General features: G+C 42.5%; 3 protein-coding genes across 4 annotated transcripts in view; 2 read left to right on the forward strand and 1 right to left on the reverse strand.

The window, feature by feature from the left end:
* Positions 1-14028, forward strand: part of mtmr11 (myotubularin related protein 11) — a 38761-nt gene extending 24733 nt beyond the window's left edge. For both annotated transcript variants that reach the window (XM_026183995.2, XM_080308505.1), the window contains 9 exons: positions 280-368; positions 1693-1820; positions 4065-4143; positions 4471-4541; positions 6249-6421; positions 6643-6813; positions 7023-7241; positions 7841-8167; positions 11837-14028. In XM_026183995.2, coding sequence (XP_026039780.1) covers positions 280-368; positions 1693-1820; positions 4065-4143; positions 4471-4541; positions 6249-6421; positions 6643-6813; positions 7023-7241; positions 7841-8167; positions 11837-12289 — 1710 coding nt within the window. In that variant the 3' untranslated portion in view covers positions 12290-14028. The remainder of the gene's footprint in view (positions 1-279; positions 369-1692; positions 1821-4064; positions 4144-4470; positions 4542-6248; positions 6422-6642; positions 6814-7022; positions 7242-7840; positions 8168-11836) is intronic.
* A 29-nt stretch (positions 14029-14057) lies between these two features.
* On the reverse strand, positions 14058-17322 carry LOC145431967 (uncharacterized). Its single transcript, XM_080308506.1, has 2 exons — positions 16843-17322; positions 14058-14971 (listed from the first exon to the last, which is right to left on the reverse strand). The coding sequence occupies exons 1-2, from the start codon at positions 16923-16925 to the stop codon at positions 14623-14625; spliced, it is 432 nt and encodes a 143-aa protein (XP_080164632.1). The 5' UTR covers positions 16926-17322; the 3' UTR covers positions 14058-14622.
* A 5094-nt stretch (positions 17323-22416) lies between these two features.
* Positions 22417-24124, forward strand: part of sv2a (synaptic vesicle glycoprotein 2A) — a 47859-nt gene continuing 46151 nt past the window's right edge. The window contains exon 1 of the mRNA XM_026184331.2: positions 22417-22883. The gene's annotated coding sequence lies outside the window, so the exon portion shown is untranslated. The remainder of the gene's footprint in view (positions 22884-24124) is intronic.

Raw genomic sequence — 24124 nt, forward strand, 5'->3', positions numbered from 1 at the left:
GAACTCAAGAAAGCACCCAGAAGCACTATTTTCACAGATATCTTCCTGCCTTGAGAAACATTTAAAACTTTTCTTGCAACTCAAATGAAAAAAACAGAAGTTCCTCAGACTTGGTGCCTGTTTCCCAAGTGTCTTTAATATATTATGTCAGAATGATCTCTGAGCTGCAATCATGTGTCTGTATTTGCTGCTTATTATCATTCCAGCGAGACTAATTATAAGATGAATGCTGCAGTAAGAGCGTGTTATTAAAGAGGGTGAAACTGTTTTGTGTCACAGCGCTGGTGTTGGCGACATCCCAGAGGCAGTGATCTACTGCGAATGGCCAGCTTCCAGAATAACATCTACCATGAGAAAGATGACATCAGGTGTGTGTGTTCAATGCTTTGCAAATGGATTCTAGTGCATCAACATTTGACCACCCGCACTTGAGTCTGAGCTGTAGGGTGCAACTTTCACACAGCAAAGTACAGGTTACAGTAAAGTAATAACAGGTCGTCTGCTGGACTCCAGATCCTAAGCTTTAGTCCAGAATGAAGATGCAGACTAAGAAGACTTGGTTCACAGACTTATGAAAGTGTCTGCACATGGCTTGTTAGATACATTTACATTTGAAGATGCTCAGATTCATAATTTTAAAACCTTCTTCTGCTTTAACTCACCTGTGTGCATTTATTTCTATCACCCGAGAAAATCTATCGATGAACACAAAGAACGAATGAGAGAAACAGAACACTTGGAGGTGAATATTGCAAATCGTGAAAGAAGCACGAGGCTGCAGTTTAACGTGTGAGGTCAGAATATGTTGCAGAATCATTTTACACCAACTGTCATTTTTCAGTATTAACTGCGAAGCTTTTGGCAACTTTTCCCTCCAAGCTGAAACGACATTTGAACCAGTTCCTTCTTTCTGGGGAAATAATAGTCTGCTTTGCACCTTTGCTTCCCAAAGGGCCATTTCATAGATTTATATCCATATGTTATGTTGTGGGTTTGAATTCCACGGCACAGAAAATTACACGGTGTCATGTAGGATTCGGGGAATGAATTGGCATGCATCACTGGTCAGTTTCATTATTTTGCGTGTATTATTTCAGTTTTCTGCCTCCTTGATTATTCAGCTGATAGACATTTGTTTTTATGCATGAATGAAGCGCCATGGACACCTTATTAAATGCTCAACAGCTTTAGTACAACGTACCAGTGTGGACACCCCCATCACTGTGTCAGACAAATATCTGAGCTAACTGCTCTCCCGTAGTCCTAAGAGAACTTATGAGATTTTAAGATTTTAATAACTATTTTTAAAGCCCCTTGAGTCCTCAGTCTCTGACCTGTGAGCTCTGTATGTTCCAGTATGTAGAAGCCTTTTGTCCCAGCGGCCTGCTGCTGAAAGAGGGGATAGCTGAAACCATGAAGTAACTGCAAGATTTTTCACACTTTCTGAAAAAATATCTGCATATAGATTTGCATAAAAGAGTTTTAATTAGTATCGTTTTGCTATATTTTTGGTTACTTTATTGCTCAGAAATGATTCATTCAGGTTTTTTTTTTTTGGGAAAAAGTGAATCTCATCAATGATGTAAAGCGATATCAGCTTGCTTACAAATGTTACACTGCCAGTGACAAATGTTTCACAAAGTACGGCAGGCTCGTTGCCATTCGTTAACAGCTGGATGTGCTCTTGTGTAGAAACCTGGAGATGATCCTGTTTGGTTGCCAGTCCTCTTTGTGTGTGGTGGTGGAGCTGGGCGAGGAGCTGCCCTCGCCTGCCGACATCCAGCTGGCACACAGCCGCCTGCGCGCCCTTTGTCTGGGAGGTAAGGACAGAAACGCACACGTCCACACCTGAATGTGTGTTTACACACAGCACAGAGAGGAGAAAGGAGGCATCACAACTGCCGTTATTGATAATCCGCTGCTCATATAAACCTCTGTCAGGACAGGTGTGTGGTCTGAAGGGTCAAAAAAGGGACAATATTTAGCACAGTGGAACAGTGGTTAGCACTGTTGCCTCACAGCAAGAAGGTCCTGAGTTCAATTCCTCCATCTGGCGTGCTTGTTCCCCCCTTGTTTGTGTGGGTTCTTTCTGGGTACTCTGGCTTCCTCCCACAGTCTAAAGACATGCAGTTAGTGAGGATAGGAATGTAAGTGAGAATGGTTGTTTGTGCATATGTGTTAGCCCTGCCACACACTGATGACCTGTCCAGGATGTACCCGCCAGCAACCCTGAAAAGGATAAGCAGAAGAGGATGGATTGTATAGAAGTCTGGGAGTCACTTCTTTTGTGACTTCAGTAACTAATTTTCTAAAGAGTTCTCAGTTGCTGCTTTAACCTCCTAAGACTTTTGGTCTAAATCAGCGGTCCCCAACCTTTTTTGTGCCACGGACCGGTTTATGCCCGACAATATTTTCATGGACCGGCCTTTAAGGTGTCGGGGATAAATACAACAAAATAAAACTAGTACCGGTACCGAAAAAAAGAAGATTTATTCATAACACACGTGAAAAGACCCAGGAAAACCGAGTTAATGATAAAAACTATAACAAAATAACGCTGAAAACCGATAAAAACCCTGAAAACCAGGCATTTCACACCTGAGCCTCAACTCTCACAGCCCGGTACCAAACGACTCACGGACCGTTACCGGTCCGAGGCCCGGGGGTTGGGGACCGCTGGTCCAAATAACCCAAAATGTGATGTCCACATATGTGGACGCCAGGTCCTAGGAGGTTAAAGACTTATTTGATACGTGATTATCATTTCATAAATTATGGCCCCATTTTGAAGCAGATTGGAGATGAAGCTTTATTCACCTTGAATTTAACAAGTCATGTCTCGGTGAGTTCTTGTTTGTCACTTCTGATTCAGAGCAGAAAATGCTTCATCTATCTTTTCTAAGCAGTCTATGGAATTTCCGTGTTAAGCTTCTGCATTTCTCCTACTTCCTGAACAGTCTTTTGATTTAAATCACACCCTGACGTGATCTGCTTTAGTTTAGTTAAAGTCATGTGTTTCCAGATCATTCTCTCCTGTTTTAAATAGTTGTTCGGGGCATTCCTGCTCAGATCACAACACTCTTTGTGAGACGGCTCTTACTGGTGCTTTTGTCATATGAGCACAGGCAGCACATTCCACTTAAGAGCAGAGAGGCCAGAGGCCACAGTGGTCTCAAACTACTGGAAATGCTGAGCCATCTTTCTAACTGTCTCTCTGTCTGACACACACACACACACACACACACACACACACACACACACACACACACACACACAGGAACAGTGTGTAAAGGTCACAGTACTACACACGTTTGTCACCTCAGTGTTTTGTCTCGTTGTGTGCGAGTGTTTCACAGTCCAGAGGATTATTCTGTAGAAATGAAAACTCTGGTACATCTTCACCACAACTAGATTAGAAAATTAGTCTGAACTGAGGATCGTCTTAGCCGGCCGTTCATTTGCATTTATGTGCGTTTTACACTTTTAGGGAGAAAATTGTTATTCTGTCTAATACGTTGATCGTGGCTTTGGCAGTAATAACCACACAGCAGTATTAAAACACCCAGTAGGTGCCACATTTACTGATTTTCAACAAATGAGACATTCGATCGTGGCTCAAGAGTTGGGAGTTTGCCTTGTAATCGGAAGGTTGCTGGTTCAAGCCCCGGCTTGGACAGTCTCGGTCGTTGTGTCCTTGGGCAAGACACTTCACCCGTTGCCTACTGGTGGTGGTCAGAGGGCCCGGTGGCGCCAGTGTCCGGCAGCCTCGCCTCTGTCAGTGCGCCCCAGGGTGGCTGTGGCTACAATGTAGCTGCCATCATCAGTGTGTGAATGGGTGGATGACTGGATATGTAAAGCGCTTTGGGGTCCTTAGGGACTAGTAAAGCGCTATATAAATACAGGCCATTTACCATTCGTGAGACATTGATGAGAATACATAATATTTTAAAGGTATTTAAAGCTTCAGTCTCCAAACTGCAGAAATTGATTTCTTCTTTCATGCATTTGTATTTATGATGCTGCCTGAATATGATCTGGTGCTCTTTTTCTGTTTTGACTTGTAGATATCTCCACATCTATGTCGGTGCCTGATGACAAATGGTTATCTACCCTGGAAAGCACCCACTGGCTAGACTACACAAGGTAACGGCTCTGATTGGCCAGACTGGCAGTGCATATCATCCCTAACAGAAGACACAAGTCTAACAAAACGAAGCCTTTTTGACAGTTTGCTGGCTAAAGAATTCAAAAACTGCGTTCAGGGTCCTGTAAAAACGAACATTTTGCAGACAAATCGAAGCCATGAAAGTTTGCAAGCCTCATTTAACAGCATTTAAAAATTGAATTTTATGTTTATAACTTTATAGCTAACACTAATATACAATATGCAAATTGTGTTTGTTAGGTATTGTAACTGTATTTCTTATGTGCCGATTCTGGTGCATGTCACGAACCTGCCTCTGCCTCCAGGTCCTGTTTGAGGAAGGCTTCAGAGGTAGCCTGCTTGCTTCGTGGTGGTCACCTGACTGTGGCACTTCAAGGTGAGTCACGTGACTCCAGAGCCCGTCTCATATTATTCAGTTCATTCATTATTCACAGCACTTCCCTCTCATTAATGCCACATTAGGGCTTACCTTGGAGTAGACATATACCACGGACAATCACACTCCGCTGAGCCTACATGCACACTGTCAATAAGCCCCCATGCAACATGCTTTTAAGGACACAGTTACACCTGCTTGCAACTGTTGTTTCACATGAGGTCAGACAGCAGAAAAACAATTGGCCTTCTAAGTTAATTATAGCGTTTAATTAATGAGTTCAAGGAAAATATTCTGTGTCTGACGTCGTATTTTGGTGGACTTTTGAATCTCTTTTTTGGTTTAAACTTCTGTTGTTGGCACATGGATCCATTAAGGCTATTTATAGGTGTGATGCGGTGTTATTGACACTTTGTTCTATTCAGGTGCCAGATGACTCTGCAAGGTTTTCCCTGCGTAAAGAAACGTTTGAGGTTTTGGTCACCCCACCAAGGATAATGCCGTTCCCCCTTCCACTGTTACACAATCATGGTTTGGCTTGCAGCTGAAGGACATTCTGTTAAATAAGCTGAAAGACTCATTGTCTTTAGTGTGCGTGGATCGATCAATCTTACAGGCATGTGCAATCGGGCCCTGCTGTGGTGGGAAAGAAGACCTCTGCACACCAAGCTCCTGGATGGATGCTGGGCTAATGTTGCTTTATGTGGCAGGAGGTGCAGAGGGGGTGCGTCTCTGTGTTGCGTCTCTGTGTTGCAAAGAGGAACGTGCTGACTTTTGTTTGTTTGGACCCGAGCTGTCAACTGATCACCGCTCAGCAGCGAGGCGTTTCAGGTGACGAGGAAACGCTACTAGGCAGGCCGGGTAAACCCAAGCATGCTGCGAGGGTGACCTCAGCGTGCCTGACTGGGACTCTGCTTCACAGAGACAGGCTCTGGCCAACAGATGACATGGTTTTCTTCCACAGAGGAATTTTCAGTGCCCAGCAAAGCAGTTGTAGGGTTATTATTTACTTAAATGTAACAGATGTTTTTGTTTATCAGATGCTTAGAAAAACATGAAATCTAAACTATTTCTGTCAAATAAGGTAACACAGACCAGTCTCGCATACTTTATCCAGACCAGTCATGTTTACTTGCACATTAACTGCCTAAAAGGCCCACTTTGAGTGGGATGGAAAATCACTGGATGATTGTGTTGTTGTTGTTGTTCTGACTCCTGACGTTCTCATTGTTTAGTCTCCCACTGACGTTAAACTTTTGTTGGCCTGTGGCCACGCTGTGCATGAACGTGAAGTAAACAAATCAAACAAAGGGGCATGTCAGAAGATGATCATTTGTAATATTCCTTTAGATTTCATTTTGACTCATTTTACAGACATTTGGCGGATTTCTGACCATCTGGTCTGGCTTCCTGTTGCACGCTCAGTGTAACACTACATTGCTCAGACAATGGCCGTTTTCAGCTGAGGATGTTTACTGCTTGCTGCTGATCTTTCACTTTCTCTACCAGCTAGGCTGAAAGGACGACAGAGCCATGCTCAGTTTGGGTCTGCTAACGTTTTCCTGCACTCTGAGTTGAGCATTAAGAGCAGAATTGATGAATCACTTGCTGGATTGTTTGGTTTTTGCTGTTGCTCAGTGACTGAGTGAGCTACTCGAATAGAAGGCGCGGCATTCAGCATGTGCTCTTCCTGTTCTGACGTCACAGAGGTGGAGGACCGGGACATGAGTTGCGTGGTCTCCAGCCTGGTGCAGGTGATGTGTGACCCCCACTGTCGGACAATGTATGGTTTCCAGGGTCTGGTGCAGAAGGAGTGGGTGATGGGCGCGCACCGCTTCTACAGCCGCATTAACTACCACCGTGACAACGACAAGGAGGAGGTGAGCGGCCATTTTTGAACCCATTTATTTTTCCTCCTAACAAACACAGCCACAAGTTTCCAAAGCTCTTGGTTTCTAACCCTAGTCCCACCCTCACCCTTATTTTGCTTCTGTTTCCTCCTCCTTCACCTTCTGTCTCTCACTTCCATCATTCATTCATCTCTTCCTGTTTGTGCTCTAACTTTATTTACTATGCTCTCTCACTTGATCTTTCCTTCAAGGCTCCAGTCTTCCTGCTCTTCCTGGACTGCGTTTGGCAGCTGTGGTCCCAGTATCCCTCTCGCTTCCAGCTGACAGAAGACTTCCTGTTGGCACTGCATGACAGCGTCCACCTGCCACTCTTCTCCACCTTCCTGTCAAACTGCCAGCGAGAGAGATGCAAACGCTCCCAGGTACTGAACGCCCCCCTATATAATGATTAGTTCAAATAGTGGTGAAGTAATTGATTAACATGCAGTTACTCCTCATTAGTTAGAACAGCAAATGCTGACTCTGATTCTCCAGATGATTGTGATGATGATGATGATGAGTAGGAAGATGTAGACTGCAGAAAACAGACATTTTCATAATAAATGACACCTCCTACCTCCGCTATACTCAGAATCTCGGGCAGTGCTACACGCCCGTCAACGGCTGGAGAGATGTGCTGCATCCAGATTCTTCCACAGATCCGTCTGACCCTCCACTGCCCCCGGTGTGGGACTGGTCCCTGCAGTACAGCAAGCCGAGACAAAGCCGTTTCACGCAGCCCGTGCCCCCGACTCCTCCGCTCCAACCGCTGCTCAACGGCAACCTCAACACCAACCCCGACAAACACAGGGTGAGGCTGGCTCGTCTACTGCATGGTGCAACACGTCCCCCTAGTGGCCGTGTTTAGAGTCTAGTCTGTGTTAAAGTATATCAGCAGAAATGGGTGTGGGATATTTTTGCTTTTGGTTGGACAGCGACACTTAAGACTTCAGATTGGATTCTACCTAAGCAGCAATTTGTAAACACACAAGTTTAACTTCAGGGCAGAAGAGAAGAAGAGCAGACCACCAGTGTGAGAAGAGCTGTTGCAGAGGTTTTCGCATGCATATTTTTAGTAGACTGATATCTTAAGAACTTGGATGTTTGCGTCATACCACTGCTCCTGCTTATGGTACTCGTTAAAGATGCAGCCACTTCAAACTCACTTGTCTTGATTGTCCATAATGGCCTTTAAACTATCTTCTCAGTTTACAGATGTATTATTTTACTTTTATCTAGATAAATGCAAATCAGTGGAATTAACCAGGAAAAGTAGAACCTGCAGGCTCCCAGAGAAAATGTCTTGCGACTGGAAGTTAAACCGCCAAATGTTTTCAGTTCAAATGTACGATTACTGTTGTAGGTGTGTTACAGTTTGCCTGATTCTGACCTCTGACATCTGCCCACCAGCTGACCGACGCCGTCCCGGGCTCAGTGTTTCTGCTCTCGCGGGGCACCTTCTCCTGTCCAACTAACCTGCTTCCGTGGCGCAACAGCAGCAGCAGCAGTTCAGGTGTTTACAAAAAGAGCCACCGGAGGGCGCTGTCCTCTGAGAATGTGCCTGGCCTGGAGAGACTGCTGAAAGCTTGGGCTCTAGTTGAGTTTCCCCAGGCCCTCACATCTACGTCTGGACCTCAAGGACCACTTGACCCCTATGAGCCCTTACTGCCCCTTCTTATGGGCCCCTGCATGGGCCTGTGGAGGGAGTGCTACCTGCGCGGGGCGCTCCATGCGCAGGTATGTCAACAGTCTGATGCAGGCATATAGAAATGATTCATTAAGAATGAGCGGGTATTGTTAGTGAAGCTTCATATGCAGTTTCTCTGTGCATTCGAATGAAGACCACAAAGAGTCCTGAATGTGATGATGTCTTCTGCTTAACACTTAAAGTTTCCAGCTATATTAAACAGAATATTATTAATAATGTAAATATAAACTAAAAGGTCAGTTTAGGAAAGAAAATGTATAAAACACTCAGTTTGAGCTGCACTATTCTAGTTCAAATATGGAGGACTGAAACTGCCAAATTTTAAATGCATCTCAGAGTGACTCAATTACATGTTAATATCTTACAAAATATAAATATAAAATGATTATTGGAATTAATAAATAAATAATTAATTCTGTTTCTATATGTTTATGCATTGACTTATCCATTTTCTTTATTTACAGTCTATTTATTTTTTAAATAATATATTGTTTCTGTTATTTTTACCTTTTAGTCATTTTTACTTTAATAAATTATTTTATTATTTTTTACATTGTTTGCATCTTGCTTGTATATTTATTTATTTATTTATGCTTCATGCAGTTGATGAGCGTTCATTCAAATGATCTCATGAGGTAAACTTTGCACTTGTTTGTTCATTGATGCCAAACTCAAAACAACTGGAACACATCTGAAGGTGATCAGCTGAATAAATGCAGCCAGTCAGGTGTGGCTGTTGTTTTTCTTTTCAAGCGCTGGTGACATTTAAAAAGTTGTAATCTACGTATACACAAAAATAACTGATTTATAAAATGAAATAACTAAATGAAATAAATTACCAGCTCAGTCAACCAGTAGGTGAAAAGCTTACTCCATGACAGCCTCGCTCATTTGCATAATGAAGCAGAAATTTTGGAAAAAAACAGAAAGAATAGGAGTAAATTTGTCAAACAAAAATAAATAATGTAAACCAAATACAAATATAAATACACACATAAATATTAAATGAAAGTTAATAATGGTAAAAGGAAATTAAAAAAATAAAATAAAATAAAATGATCTTACCATCTTTTTTATAACTCCTAATTTTATTATTTAAATATTTATATAATTATATGATTTATTTTCTATTACTGTACTATTATTATTATTGAAATCTTGGCATATTTTAGGGCATATATGCATAACTTTTTGATGCCAGTAGTTTCAGTCCTCTGTATAATTATTATACTGTATCAAAGTTAAGTGTGTAAACCCGGACGTGGATACCCGTGAACCTTCCTGAAGCCCCCGTCGCGAGCGCTGCACTCCTGTGTCCCGTGTTACATCCTCTCACTTCCATTCCGCTCCTTCAGTAGATGACGTCCTCTTTGATGCGAAGATTAGTCAGAGCAGTTATGAGCAGCTCCAAATATGGACATGGTTCAGCCTTTGTGATGTCTGTACATCAGCGCGTCTATCAGCGTCCCCATGGTGATGTTAAGAATAGTTGAGCACCGTGTGGGTGGGTGGGTGCCTGCAGCTATTTTAAAAGCACTGTGGAGAAATTCTGTCAGGCTGCTGAAAAACCATTTCAGGTTTCAGAGACAGTTTTGTTTCACACACTGCTGAATGTTCCCTTCAGGAACACGAGTTCCTCTTCTTTCTTTTGTTAGAAGCATGGATTCATTCAGGCATTACTCAGTGTTTGTGGTCTGCATAGTTCACGTATTAAACAAACACCTGTTAGTCTCTGTGTTTTTTAATAATAATAATAATGATAATGCATTTTATTTAAAAAAATAGCGCCTTTCAAAGCACCCAAGGACTGTTTTTATCTGAAGAACACACACTTCAGGATAATTAAAAAAACACTTACTACAAAATTCAGACTGACTAGAAAACCACTCTAACTGGGTCAGTATCTATAGGTAGGGGGAAGCATTCGTTCCTAGGCTTTAGGGCTCATGAGGTCTTACCTTGAAGCGTTCCCTCACCATAGACTGCATATTCAATGCAAAGTACTGCTGATATACTTTACGTGTTTTTGTGACAAAAACATACAAAACCAACAACGCATCCGTCACTCGAAACTTTGCGGCATCTTTAGAGGCCTTTGCGCTGGACACACCTTTGTCCTGAGGCCTGGACCCTGACCTCGCTGGACAGGAAGAACAGGCAACACTCCGCTCCTCCCAGTTTAGCAGCATAGTTATTGTACAACAGCAGGTAGCAGCTCTGTGGCAGGTTTTTCCTACAGTAGAATGCAGATGTTGAACAAGTTTATTCTGGATTTTATTTGGAACCAGCTGCTAATGCTGGTATGTTTTCACTCCTACTAGTAGTGTGTTCATACATACCGTCCCAATTTCTTGTTTTTGCATATTTGTCACATTTATATGTTTCAGTTCATCGAACAAAGATACGCAAAGTCACACAAAGATAAACGGAGTAAATACAAAATGCACTTTTTAAATGATGATTGTAAAAAATGAGGTTTTTCAAACCTACTGGGCCTGTGTGGAAAAAAGTAGTTGCCCCCTAAACTTAACTGGTTGAACAAACCTTAACAGCAACAACTACAATCAAGTGTTTCTAAAAACTGACAGCGAGTCTTTTCGCTGTGGATCAACGGTGGCTCAGTCTTCTTTGCAGAATTGTTTCAGCCACATTGGAGGGTTTTTCAGCACGAACATCCTGTTTACGAACTATCTCAGTCACATTTATGTCCTGACTTTAACAAGGCCACTTCAAAACCTTCATTTTATTTATTTTTTTCCATTCAGATTAGACTTGCTGGTGTGTTTTGGATCATTGTCCTGCTGCACAACCCGAGTACTTTTGTGCTTCAGAGCATGAACTGATACCTGGACAATGTCCTTCATCAACATGTTTTTTAGCCTTTTTTTGAGGTTTTTTGGACAGCGGTGGTTTTCTCCTTGAACCCTCCCTTGGAGGCCATTTTCACCCAGTCTCTCTCTTATTGTTGAATCATAACCTCTGACTTTAACTGAGGCAAGTGAGGCCTACAGTTTTTTAGATTTCATTCTGGGTTCTTCTGTGTCCTCGTGGATGAGTTTGAATGCGCTCTTGGTGTACTTATGGTAGGCTGGTTACTCCTGGGAAGGTTCACCACTGTTCCAAGTTTTCTATTTGTGTATGACAACGGGATTCAATGGAGTCCCAAAGCCTTAGAAATGGCTTTTTGACCCTTTCCAGACTGACAGATATCAGGGACTTTTTTTCTGCACTGATGTTGTTTCTTTAGGTTGTAAAACTGAACTCAGCTTTCCAAAGAAATGTGATTAATCGGTTATGTCATGATTTTAAATGGGGTTTTGATCTGAAACTGTATGACAAATATGCAAAAAATAAGATGTTAGAAAGGGGACGACTACTTTTTCACAGCACTATGATGTGGTCACAATGTTCTGATGTCTTACAACTGCAGCTTGAAATACTGATACATAAATATTTTCTCCACTCATCTTTTCAGTAAGAGTTTCCTCTGGACAAGTTAGTGTCATTAATGGAAAGCAACAATGAAGGTCACTTTTAAAAAGCAGTTTTTAATACCTTATCATTGCTTTCATGCTTTTTAGTTTGTAGTTTTGGTCCCAGAAAAATGCAGGATGAGAAACCTTCAGATTGAGATGAGGTTGGATTAAAGTTGCTGAGCAGTCCCGTAAGTAAAACTTTCTTCTGCTTTCTATTCTCAGGCGTTCTCTCACCCCCTCTCTGCCAACCACCTCCACCCTGTGGAGAGGCTAGCGCAGGAGGTGCAGCAGCTCAAAGACAAGCTAGAACAAGTCTCCACCAGCACGGATCCTACCCCGCCCGCCGTGACAGCCGAGCCCCGGAGAGCCGACACCAACCTGAACCAGAACACCAACAACGGCACCTTCCTCTTCCCGGCGTCGAGGCCTCAGAGCGCAGGCGCTCTCAGAGCAGCACCCCTCCCTACCTCGGCCAACCAACACACCTCCAGGGGCGCTCCCGCCGCCTCTGCTCCACAATCCAGGCCTGCTCACAAAGACACGGGTGGCAGCAGCAAGCACACATTCCTGTTTGGGCACTCGTCTGTGATTGATGCACATCCTGACCAGCGATACTACTCGGCGTCCAGTAACGCCAAGCTGCCTAAGAGTAACGGACCCTCGCTAGCTTCCTGAGATCTGACCGTTTTCCACCCCGTGACCGGGTACTCTAACCAAATGACACAGACATGTCCCTCAGTGGTGCCACGAACTGAGAGGAGCAGACGTGTAATAACGTGTCCATAAGGCGATTAGAAACAGAGACATTGTGACGGACCACATTGAACTGAAGCTGTATGAAATGATCAGTGCAAGAGCTCTTTCCTCTGCTACTTATCACGTGTACTGTATCAAATAATGTGACAAGTCTTTTGTATATTTGAATAAATATTCCTTTAATTAAATTGCAAAGAAAAAAAGTCATGCCTGAAGGTGCTGAATGCTGGAAGTACACCTCACAGTATGCAGAAACCGTCGCCGAGACTATTTCTTTGTAAACTTCCTGATGTCACCCTTTAAGAAAGAGACAGAAAGCTTGTCGTTTCTATTTTTACCTTCTTATCCACGGGGGGGTTGCACTGACAGGGCGGAGTGGAGATAAATGTGTTAAGCGATGGGTCCTACAGGCACTTTTCAGGACGTGATCTAGAATGGACACACTTGAGCGTTTCAATGGATTTAACCTCTGACCTGTGTGCCCTTAAGGCTCCATGCCTCCAGAAGACTTTTTTTTTTTTTTTAAGTTGGTAACTCTTAATGATTTTTTCTTTGTTGCTGTTTGTCAACGTCAAATAGAAGATTAAATTATTGTTTGGAAAATAATAATTTCCAAAAACCGTCATTTTCTAACTCCAGGCGCTGCGACCAGTTGAATTTAGGGCATGAGCGCTATTTTGGTACCGCTGTGCTCTCATATCTCTCCGCTCACATGCACGCTGCTCGGGAGCAGCGAGAGGCCTATATTCAGTTTATGGTGTTATGTCAGCCTGGAGTTTTCTGGATGTTTCTGCAGTTCCTGCATGATGAAGATCATTTCAGGGCTTTAGTATGATATGTGTTTGTATTGATCGCTAATGGACATGTGGATACGTGTGATTATTTTCAACCAAAGTTGGTATTATTTGAAAATGTTTCCATCATTTTTATGGTGGTGAAAAAAAACAAACATAATTGTGCTCTTTTGGACTTCTGTACCTTGAGAAGGTAGCAGTGTTTGAAGTAAAGGGAGGCTCCGTTCCTCCTGTGTTTACCTTCTATTTGATCTCCTCACGTCCTGCCTGCTGCCGTATTAGTATGCAGTCAGCATTTAGGTCAAGGATTTGTCTGAAAAGCACAGAGGGAAGTATTTGGTCCTGCACCTTTAAATCCAAACAGTTTGCATGATGTGGGTGTCGAGTAGATGCACTGGCGTCATTCCCACGGATGAATGAATTTGCACCATTGCTAAAAGGGATGTTTAAAGTATCCATTATCATTATTCTTTCTTTTTAAACGCAGGATAACAGTTGTCAGATGTCCGTCTGATACCGGCCTTCTCTCATGTCAAAAGGTACCTCACTTGATAGCACTATGAATTATTCAATTGCTGTAAATATTCATTATGTCAATATTAAGGCATTGACTTCAGCTACAGTTTCAGAGCTTTCCAGGTGTGATGCCAATGGATTTGCTGGTCTTCTGCGGAAAAAGGGGAAAAAAAGTCATCGTTGTCCCGTTGCATGGAAGATCTAATTTGATCTTCAGCTCACACCTGCTGCTGTGTCTTTGTATCATTTCATGTTTTTGGTACTTACATTTGCCAGATGTACATATTTTTCTTTTTTTGTACTCGCATGTTTTGATCCCTGATAAATAAAAAGAGAAGTGTTACCAGCTCTGATTGTAATGACACGGCGTGCTCGTACACTGTTCACACAACCTTTTTATTTTTTAACAAAATAAATATTTACAATATGATCTGGAACACCTAAAAGTAGCACGGCACTGTACAGTGAAGTCGAGATTTCAAACCCAGCTGCATCAAACATACAGTCAGTGTGAAACGGCTTGAGAATCATGTGCAAAATGATCAGTACTTTCACAGGAAATGTTCAGAGTAACAGCGTCTTCTGACAGGAAATGTTAAATATACAAAATATCTACTCCGGTTCGCTTGTGTTCATCTCGGGTTTGGGTTATTTCTGTTTTTCAGAGCTCAGTAGAAAACCTGATAGGATAGGAAACCTCTCCATGATGTCGTGAAGTCTATGGAGATGCATTTGGGCACTTAAATCTATGCATGTTAATGTCATGCATTCTCAGACGTTTCACCTGATTAGCACAAACAACAGAGCAAGATGAAATAAAGTAGGATGACCACGACTCCAAAGTCAACAGGTGGCTTTCATGGCAGTGAATTTAAAAGTCAATCAGGTCACAGCTTAAGAAGTCCAGAGAGTCGGCATCACCCCCGTGAAGCGGCTTCACGTTTACCCCCACTGGCTGCCGTGCTCCTTCGCTGTGTATTGCTCCTGCAGGATGCTGTAGGGTCCATTGAAGTACCCGGAGGAAGATGGACCCAGGCCTCCCAGCTGCCGGATGGACTTGCACATGGGGCAGGGGTAGTCCGACAGACCCTCGATGTCCTCGAAGGCCAGGTTGACGATCTGATCGCAGCAGGGATCGCAGTAAAGATGCCCGCAGGAGAGGCGCTTGAGGCGGGCCTCGTAGGAGATGCAACACTGGCAGTGCGGCAGGTCGGGGCCCAGCGACAGGGAGCTGGTCAGGGAGCTGCTCTCCAGGCTGCCGGCTTGGCTGGAGCTCAACTTAGTGGGAGACCTGAGAGGGAGAGGGAACAGGACGTGAAGACAGCCTGAAAACTACACATTGCATCAAGCTGTTCAAAATAAAATATGATTGTTTAAATCGCAGGTGTAGATTTCAGAGGGATGAGATTTAGACCCCACGTTTGTCCCCTCAGAATAAAAAACACAAAGGCTGCAAAGACCTTACTTAGAAATTCCCCAAATATGGAGGTTTCCTAACTGGTGCTTGATTTGGTGCTTTTCTTTGCACAACAATTCCCCCATGTACTGGTAAAAAAATAAAGTTACAAAATTTGTTTTAAATTAAGAAAAGTAAGCTTTGATTCTCCTGGGGGAGGACATCCCATCTATTATATTTGATACTATTATACTCAACAACAAAGTGGCTTAAATTCTGTACTTTTTCAAGCCAAAGAACTAATATTTGCTGGTTCCAGCTTCTCAAATGGAGCCTGTCTAATTATGTGTTTTTCTTGAGATAAATAAAGAGATTTCCATCATAAATGCAAAAAATGTTCCCGTTTTATGATTCCCATTTCTAATATTAGCTTTGTTTGCAGGGTAGAATGAAACATTTGAAGAAGTGACTCAGGATTGCGCTGGTTTCTGAGTCATGTTAATTCATTTTATAGAAATAATAAATCATTAAATACAATGCAACCCTAATACAATAAATGCATGTAAATTCACAAAGCAATGTGTCATTTTCATGGTTCTTCAATGGCTCTTTACTAGTAAAAATCTCCAACTCAGAATTTTTTTTCCAAATTTGCAATGAATCCATCTCTTATACAGAACAAACCAAATAAAACAAGCATATATATTAGACTACACATACCAGAAATACTGAAAAACTACGACAAAAAAACATTTTAATGAAATATATATAATGTAAAGCCAGGTTGTTTTCCTTTGATTCCAAGCGTCCCAGCTGTGGCCTCACACACAACATCATCTCGTTGACCATCTTAATAGAAGGATTCATGTTAAAATAACAAACACGACAACCAATCAAGTTTTTATGAAAGATAAGAGCTGTAGATATAAGTAAATGGTGCTTTGATGACAAACCTAATTTCTTTGGGACTTGGCAAAACAAAAACAGGACAAATAAGTAGATATTTTGGCTGCTGGTTTATTTAAACCAAGACAGTCTGGGGGTGACAACTATTACTAGTCAAAGCCATGAAAACAGGACACGGCAGGTGTGATGGGATCAGGTTTTTCTGGTGCACGCTGAACACAGATGGTGTTGCTGTGCACACATTTGTTCCTTGGAAAAAACCAATAACTGGTAAAACAAGACTTGGTCACAGTTAGGGTGGAGTTAAGAGGATTGTGCAAGAACTTCAGTGTGTGCTGATACGTCTGAGCCTCATTCCCAGCCTGAGTGGACAGCTACCTGTTAACCTCAGGTTCTCAGATTAGGACTTCTTCTCACTGCAGAGTGTGGAAATGCAAGCAGAAAAACAGGGTTTCATTTGAAATGTCGCTGGCAGGATTTCCGAGTTGTGTAACATGAACTGGCTTTCAGGAGGCAAAGCTGGAGCGATTCTGGAAACCTGTTGTCATAACAACTGTGAAGGACGGTATATAAAAACCCCACTCTGATGTGATTTATCATCACAGCCTGATTTTAAAACGCCCTCTACGAGAAAACATTGTGCACCAGTGACCCTGTGTGGGGAGTAGTACACGATTAAGGATTAGACAGAGTGCTGAAATTCAGATTGAATAAGCGGACAGATTCGACTCAAACATCGGGCTGTGTTGCAAAAGCACGTCATAAAACCCCGAAACACGAACAGCGAGTGCGGCATTCTGTGGATTTGAGGCTGTGTCCTGTAAACCTGATGAAATTCAGGCTGATCAATCACCGCTCACCTTGACGACGCTGAATCTTTGAAGCAGTCGAAGCTGAAGGCTGCAAGGATCCTCCAGAGCAGATCCATGCCGGTTCCTCTCATGGTAAAATCCAAATTTCATCGACCTGCTTTCTGCCCAGCTTCATGTTTTTCCTTAAAAGCGGAGTCTCTTTAAATTGAGATAGAAACAGTCTTGCGCCACCCCCTTCTCCCTCCACGCGATTTTACACAGACGAATGAAAACGAGGCGCGTTCGTCCTCATCACCATTATCATCATCATGGCCATCCGCGGGCGTCTGAAAGGACGTAAACAACGCGCAGCTTTCATTCCAAGCTGCTGTGCGCGCTGCTTTCTGCTCTCGCTTTTCCTCCTCCTCCGCAGAAAGAGGTGCTTCATTTGCATCAATCAGAGGCACACACACGCGCGCCTGACCCGATCTCACCAATGAGCTCAAAGTGGAGCAGGACACTGAAATGGCCTCAAAATACCTCGGGCTATAAAACAAACGGGTAATCTGGCACTTGCTGCTAAATCTGAACAAAACACATTCTCAGATCAAATCTGCAAACAGCCCCACGTGCCTGCAAGTGCTGCGTTTATTATGTTTATTATGCATTATAAAAATGTTTATAAATTTTTGTCCGTATTGAGCTTGTTGTGCAGTACATTAAAAGTGTGCACATTCACAGGAACAGTGTATTTGAAAGCTTCAAATAATTTTTATCTGTTAACTCAGATATTTTATCCATTTATCTTAAACAAAAGATCACATCTGTAGTTTTTTAATTAAAAATAGGTTTTTCTTTGAATTTAGCATTTTATTTAGTGGTGCAATGACACTGCCGGTTTAGTTCATGTAGGTATTCATTGTTTGGGTTCTTTTAGACATTTTCAGCAGGTTTTTGCATTTTTTCAGATTTCTTAACAATGAATACCATCTCCCTTTTCCAGAAATACTCCAGCAGTTCTTTCACTTAAACAAAACTACATTTTAACTGTAATGTTTTGCAGGATTTGGCCACCAGATGGCGACAAATATTTATTCTTAACCTATATGAGTCATACTTTAGTTACTGGTTGTTTCATATTTCATATTTGAGGCAGGCTTGGGGGGAGAACCTCTCCAGGATGCGACAAAGACAGAACATGAAGCGGAGGTCTATAAAAACCTATATAATTCCTTTTCAATATTACAACACATGCATTAAAATAAAATCACGACTGAACTGTGGTTTCACTTGAAACGTTTGCTGGTTGCAGATTCTGAAATAAAAAGGAATTATTTAAGAAAACAGGTGCCTGAATTTATTTTGTCTTTACACAAATAAAAACATCTCCCTCAGAAACTGATGCAGAGTTGCAAGTTGGTGCAGGCTCAGAAAATTAAGAGTCTGGTGATTAACATTTCCTTCTCAGAGCCACCAAATAATTTTGCTCATAGTTTTAAATGTATCAGTTTTCAGGCAACAATATAAAACTAATCCAATAACAATTGTCCTGCTTACTTTTAACTAGAGCACCACACTTGTTCTCTAGTTCTACTGAAAGAAAGAAAACCCTTAAATTCTTTGTGACAGTTTGAGTCATTCTGTGGTTAATGAAGGGTTTCAAAAATAGACACAAGGTCCAATATATTCACACAGATGAGGGCTGCAGTCTTACCCAGGCCGCTCATCATAAGTCCCAGTGCAAGCTTGCATAAAGTCTGTGTTTCCTCCTGGAGTGATTCATACAGCTTTTAGTGTAATGAATTGCAGATAAGTGCTGCCAGAAGCACAACATTAAACTGGCCCTGACTGAGTTACTGTGTGCAGGAAATTTGATCCTGTTCAGTAATTAAATCGCACATGAACTGGCATTTTGTTACAGCAGGCAAAGAAGATGGAACTGAACACAGTTAGATTCATCAGCTGCAGACAGACACGGACATGCACATGCTCTAGAGCTGCAGCCATCTGCCTTGACTGGTTTGTTCTGTATAAGTGATGGATTCATTGCAAAAAATGGGGGAGAAGACAAAAGAGCAATTTGAGCTTTGGTTCAAAGGCTGGCCTTCATGTTTGAGTATCCACCATTGTGACAGTATGGTCATGTTCCCTGATGTTTGTGTTCCCTGTCTCTGACTGCGTGCTAGTTTTTCTAATATATGTCCAATTCTGTTTCTTTTTTCTACCTTTTCTCTCCTTCCGATTGTCTGCCCCTCTGTGTATATGTAGTCCTGTCTTTCCCTCTGTGTGTCCTCCTTCCATCTGTTGTCTGTGTCCCACATTTCATCGCCTGCGCCACCTTCTTGGCTTTTTTTGTTACTTTGTTTGGACTGTGATGATCGACTTTGTTAATAAAGCTCGTCTTTTATTTTGTCAGTCCGTAATCATTTCTGTCCAACACAATTATTAGGAGAACCTGGTAAATTTCCTAAAGGCTCCCTGAGAGCTCCATTTTCTCATAGATGCACTTCTCTTCATTGCCTTCGTATTATATTCAGAAGTGCAGTCTGCAGGCTTAACTGTGACTTCTAGAGTTTCCCAAAGCTGAAGATTAAGTACCTCCTAGCTCCTTAAAATCTCACTGACCTCAAGGGAAGGCAGGTAGGAGAATTCATAAGGATTTAGGAAAGACATAAAACGGTGCACTGAGAAACCGGACAACATTATGCTACGCTCCCTAACACCATGATGCCAGATGTGTACTGTTTTGAAACTACACTGTGCAGAAAATGGGCTACAAAATGCCCATTTTACTCACTGCAATGTCCTCTTAAGATATGAAAATACATCTTTTAACCTAAAAAGCTGCTGTATTTTGTAAAAGCGCACAGTGTCACTGAAAGTTGAGCACAGACGTATTTCTGTGGCCGGTCTTATGTCCTATGAAAGAGGAGAATATTTAAACGAATCTTCTTGTGGTGCAAATTTTTGTTTGCACCACAAGAAACACATCTGAAGCCTGACGTTGTTGTGATAATGACTTCTAGGGTTGTTTATCATTTGCCAAGGTGAGAACATCTTATGAGTAATGAGTGTGTAATTGTCACTTTTGGATGGGTGATTCATGGATTTGAGTGCAGTGTTAAAACTTTGGCACTGTCCTAAAACTCTTCCTCTCTCAGTTCTCATACTGAGGGTTTACAGCCAAGCACCACTGAGTTCTGTTCCTCTGTTGTACTTTTGCTTTCTCTCTAATCCTTCCTCTCATTGATCTGGGCTGCTTTGCTGTTTTTAGAGAGAAAAACATTCCTAAAACCTGAGCTTACACTGGATTATTTTGTTTAGTAGGCCTACATCAGTCTCTTCCTCATCAGGTCTGATGGTGTTTGAGCCTCTAATTTGTTCTGCTTTTAGCAGAATGCTGGTTATTACTGAAGTGGACTTACGGGGTCTTTGTATATCAAGTAGTAGTGCACTGTTACTAGATCACCCTGCGACTGCAGCATCACAATAATTTACACTGCTTGGTAAATCTGTCCCATATCTGCTGGATAGTAAGCCAGTGCAACTTTTCCTTCTCATTGTTTGGGATTTCTGTCCAAAATTCCATCTAACCCACCATCCATCTCTTATCCCAGGTAACCTTAAAAGTTGCCGTACAACAAGGGACCTTAATAATTCAAACCAAATTATACAAAACCTTGAATTCACTTTGATATCAGTTAATAGTTCACTAGATTTAGAGAGCTGATATAAATCTACATTGTTCATTCAGCCACATTCAGAGTTTGTTCTTGAAATTTACAAATATTTTAGCAGCTTTAGGGATGAAATTAAAAATTCAATTATTTATTTTATTTATTTATTTTTTTTATTGAGCAAAAAAAAATTCAATTATAATTAACATTTAGGTGATGAGCGCCACTTTGTCAGCGTTCACTGTTTTCACAAATGGTTGGATGGGCCGTCACTATGAATTATGGGATGGCATTTGCTCCTCATAAAGGACGATCCCAGTGTATCCTCTGCTAAAGAAGGTATAAAAGGAAGCACTGAAGAATAAAGTCAGGTGAGCTGCTACAGGCTCTCAGACAGCTAGGGGACTTCCCATGATGCACTTAGCACTTCTCGTCCACTCCCATTCGTTCACACTGCATGTGTTCAGAGGCCAGTACCGTGTGTCATTAACTTTTGCCTTCTCTCTCCTGCAGTTGCTAGTTTGTCCTGTTTGCTGTTGATGGTCTCTCTGCTCCTCTTTTCCTCTCTCTCTTCTTCCTCATTACCCAGCCTGTCGTGGCAGATGCCTGCTCCTCCCTGAGCCTAATTCTGCCAGAGGTTTTTTTTTTTTTGAGGGAGCTCTCCTTGTACAAAGTGCTGTTCATAAGTGATAATAAGATGGGATTCTTTTTCTAATATTGTAAGGCTTCGCACAGTTTCATCACCCTCTACTATCAGCATTAGCAGGAGGAGGAGGGACTGGTGCTGGCAGATAGCAGCTCTTTATTCCAATCTGATCAATAGATGACCCAAACAGACAACAGCAGCTGAAAGCCTGAAGCCAAATGAAAGGCCACATCTGATCTGAATGCTCCTGATGACAATCAGACCACAGCTGCAGCGTCAGTGAAAATCTGACAGGAAGTCAGAAGCACTGAAGGCACAGTGGGGGTGTTACGCACAGAGAGAGCAGGCATGATTTTAGACCAATCAGAGTCAAGGTGATAGTATCCTAAGCTGGGGTGTTTCCAGGATTTTTTAAAAATGGGGTGGTACAAGAACATTCCAAGAACCAGTCGGGAGGGGGGTCATGGGAAATTCTATCAAAAATAAACACCATATCAAACGGACCATAATTCATTAGGTGTGCTTCATTAGTTACACCTGTTCAACGGCTCATTAATGCAAATATATGATCAGCCAATCACATGGTTGTAATGCAATAGATGCATTCACGTAGAATGGTTAAGATGACACATTAAAGTTCAAGCTGAGCATCAGAATGAGAAAGAAAAGTGATTTCAGTGACTTTTAAGGTAGCATGTTTATTGGTCTGGTGTGCGTGGATTTTCCCACACATACATCTCTAGTTTACAGCGTGTCAGTCCTCTGGGTGTAAATGCCAGATGTCAGAGAAGAACGGCCAAATCAGGGTATGCAGAAGAGCATCTAGCACCTTGAAGCAGAAGAACTACAGCAGCAGAAGACCACACACACGACAAGAGAGACAACCATTCACAACTGTGGCTGATTTAGAATCACCAGTTAACCTACAGTAACATGGCTTTGGACTGCTGGAGTGTCCGGAGAGAACCCACAGCCAGGCACACTGAGAATATTTAAACTCCACACAGTAAGGACCCGGCTGCCAATAAATAACATAAAAACACTAATATAAAAATATACTATCTCCAGTAATAACCTGATTTTTTTACAGCTACAAATGTGCAGTATATTCCTGCATTGAACGGTCTGCAGTTTCCAAAACTGGGATTCTGAATTCCTTTGAGATTCCTTGTAAAAATGTATCACATCCTCACAATATTAAAACCAAAAGGTTTCCTATTGACGCATCCTTGTCATCACCCACACTTTTTTTAACACAGCCAATTACAGGCACGAGCCCGAACACGTGCAAGGAGAGGCTCGTCTTGCACACTTCATTGCACCAACCATTTGGGGCATATGGACCAAATGACAGTCTGAGCGAGCTCCACTGATCACGAGCGACAAGAGCGCGTTTTCTACCTGAATGTGCGCGTCCAGAGTGACTTCACAGTATCCAAACTCACCAACGGTTGAATCACAGGGCAGAAAAATGAATCACCTTCACTTCACTTCCTCATGTACAAACCAGCGACCCCCCTCTGGTTCGTCAGAGGAATGGTGCCTGCTGTAAGAGAGATGGGAGCACAGGGAGCAGGAGGGGGAGGAAGCAGAGGGGGCGGTGTCTCCATCTAAGAAGGATGCTGTGTAGTAAGTGAAGGGGCTGGAGGAGGGGAGGAGGAGAGTGCAGCTCTTTGCTACTACGTCAGCGTACATCACAGGATCGCACAGGACCTTTTTTTGCTTCCAATAGTCGGGGTGACTTCCTTGCGCTGAAAATCCCGGTCACCCTAAAACCTCCCAGTAAGGTAAGAAAATGAATAATCTGCTCTGATCAGATCATTTTGTCTTTGCGTCACTTCTTTAATTTTCATAACTGCGTTGTTCCCAAAGGCGAATGACATTCGGGAATATCCGTGTATTTCTGACACAAATCGAGATCTATTTTCCACTAAAACACGAGTTTATAGGCCTGCGCTGCGCAATGCGTTGACCCCTACACATGCATCCAAAGACAGTCAATATTACGCAGAGAATTAATAAGAAACATTACAGCTGGAGAGAAATTAAGGCTAATTTGGGAGTAAAAGGCGCCGTCCGCTCTTGTTCCTGCGGGCAGGTCTTGTGCGCTAAGAGCCATTCTCGTCTTCATCCGTCCCGGCGCACAGATTTCAGACATGAAGAGAAGGATAGGAGCAGATATGAGGTTATATTTTATTACCTTTGAACAGTAAAGAAGACCAGCTTCAAATCACTGCTCCAGTCTAATTAGCGGTGTTGTTGGCACCAATGCCCTTGCCCTTCCTGCCTCTCCTGTTCCGCCTTCCGCTACCACTACACGGTCACAAATGTGCCACCTTAAACCAGCTGCACTCTTCTCTCACTATTTAGAAAGTTTCCGAGCTTGAGTTACGTTTAATTTGTGCGATCAGCTCAAAGGTGCCCGTGTGGCCGGGGTTTCGTGCGCTGCGTCGTGCACCAGAATGACCTTGTAGAAACCCAGCGGGAAGAACGTGACGGAGAAAGAGTGATGGGCATTTTTTTTCTGCTTTCCTCTGTGGTTTTGCTTTGCGGTGGTTTGTGTCAGCGGTGCTGAGAGGACTCTTCTCTGAGAGGATGCTGTTTGGTGTTCATGGCCACAAAATGCTGTAAACTGCGTTTTGAAGGCGGAATATTGCAGTTAATGGATGCGGGAAAACAAATTAGTGATTTGTTTATCGTAGATGATGCATTTTACAACTTTGCATGTGTGATGTCTTGTTCCTGCGGCAGCCATCACTGCAGCTCAGTCAGCCTCTGAGCTATTTATGCATCCAGCCAACAGGAGGGGTTGCAGATACTGTTTCAAACATACAGGATTACTGACAGCACTTAAAAAATGTAAATATTTATCCCCCTATTTAGGCTCGAAACACAGCGCTTGTTACAGGATCTATAATTTGTCTTTCATGTATCTGACATCCAATGACGACCAGTTTATTCTTCAGGAAATGTGTCTTCTGTGTGCAGTTTTCATCCAGTGCAGCTTGTTCTGCATGCAGATGCTTTG

The sequence above is a fragment of the Astatotilapia calliptera genome, chromosome 11 (assembly GCF_964374335.1).
Source record: "Astatotilapia calliptera chromosome 11, fAstCal68.1, whole genome shotgun sequence".
NCBI lineage: Eukaryota > Metazoa > Chordata > Actinopteri > Cichliformes > Cichlidae > Astatotilapia > Astatotilapia calliptera.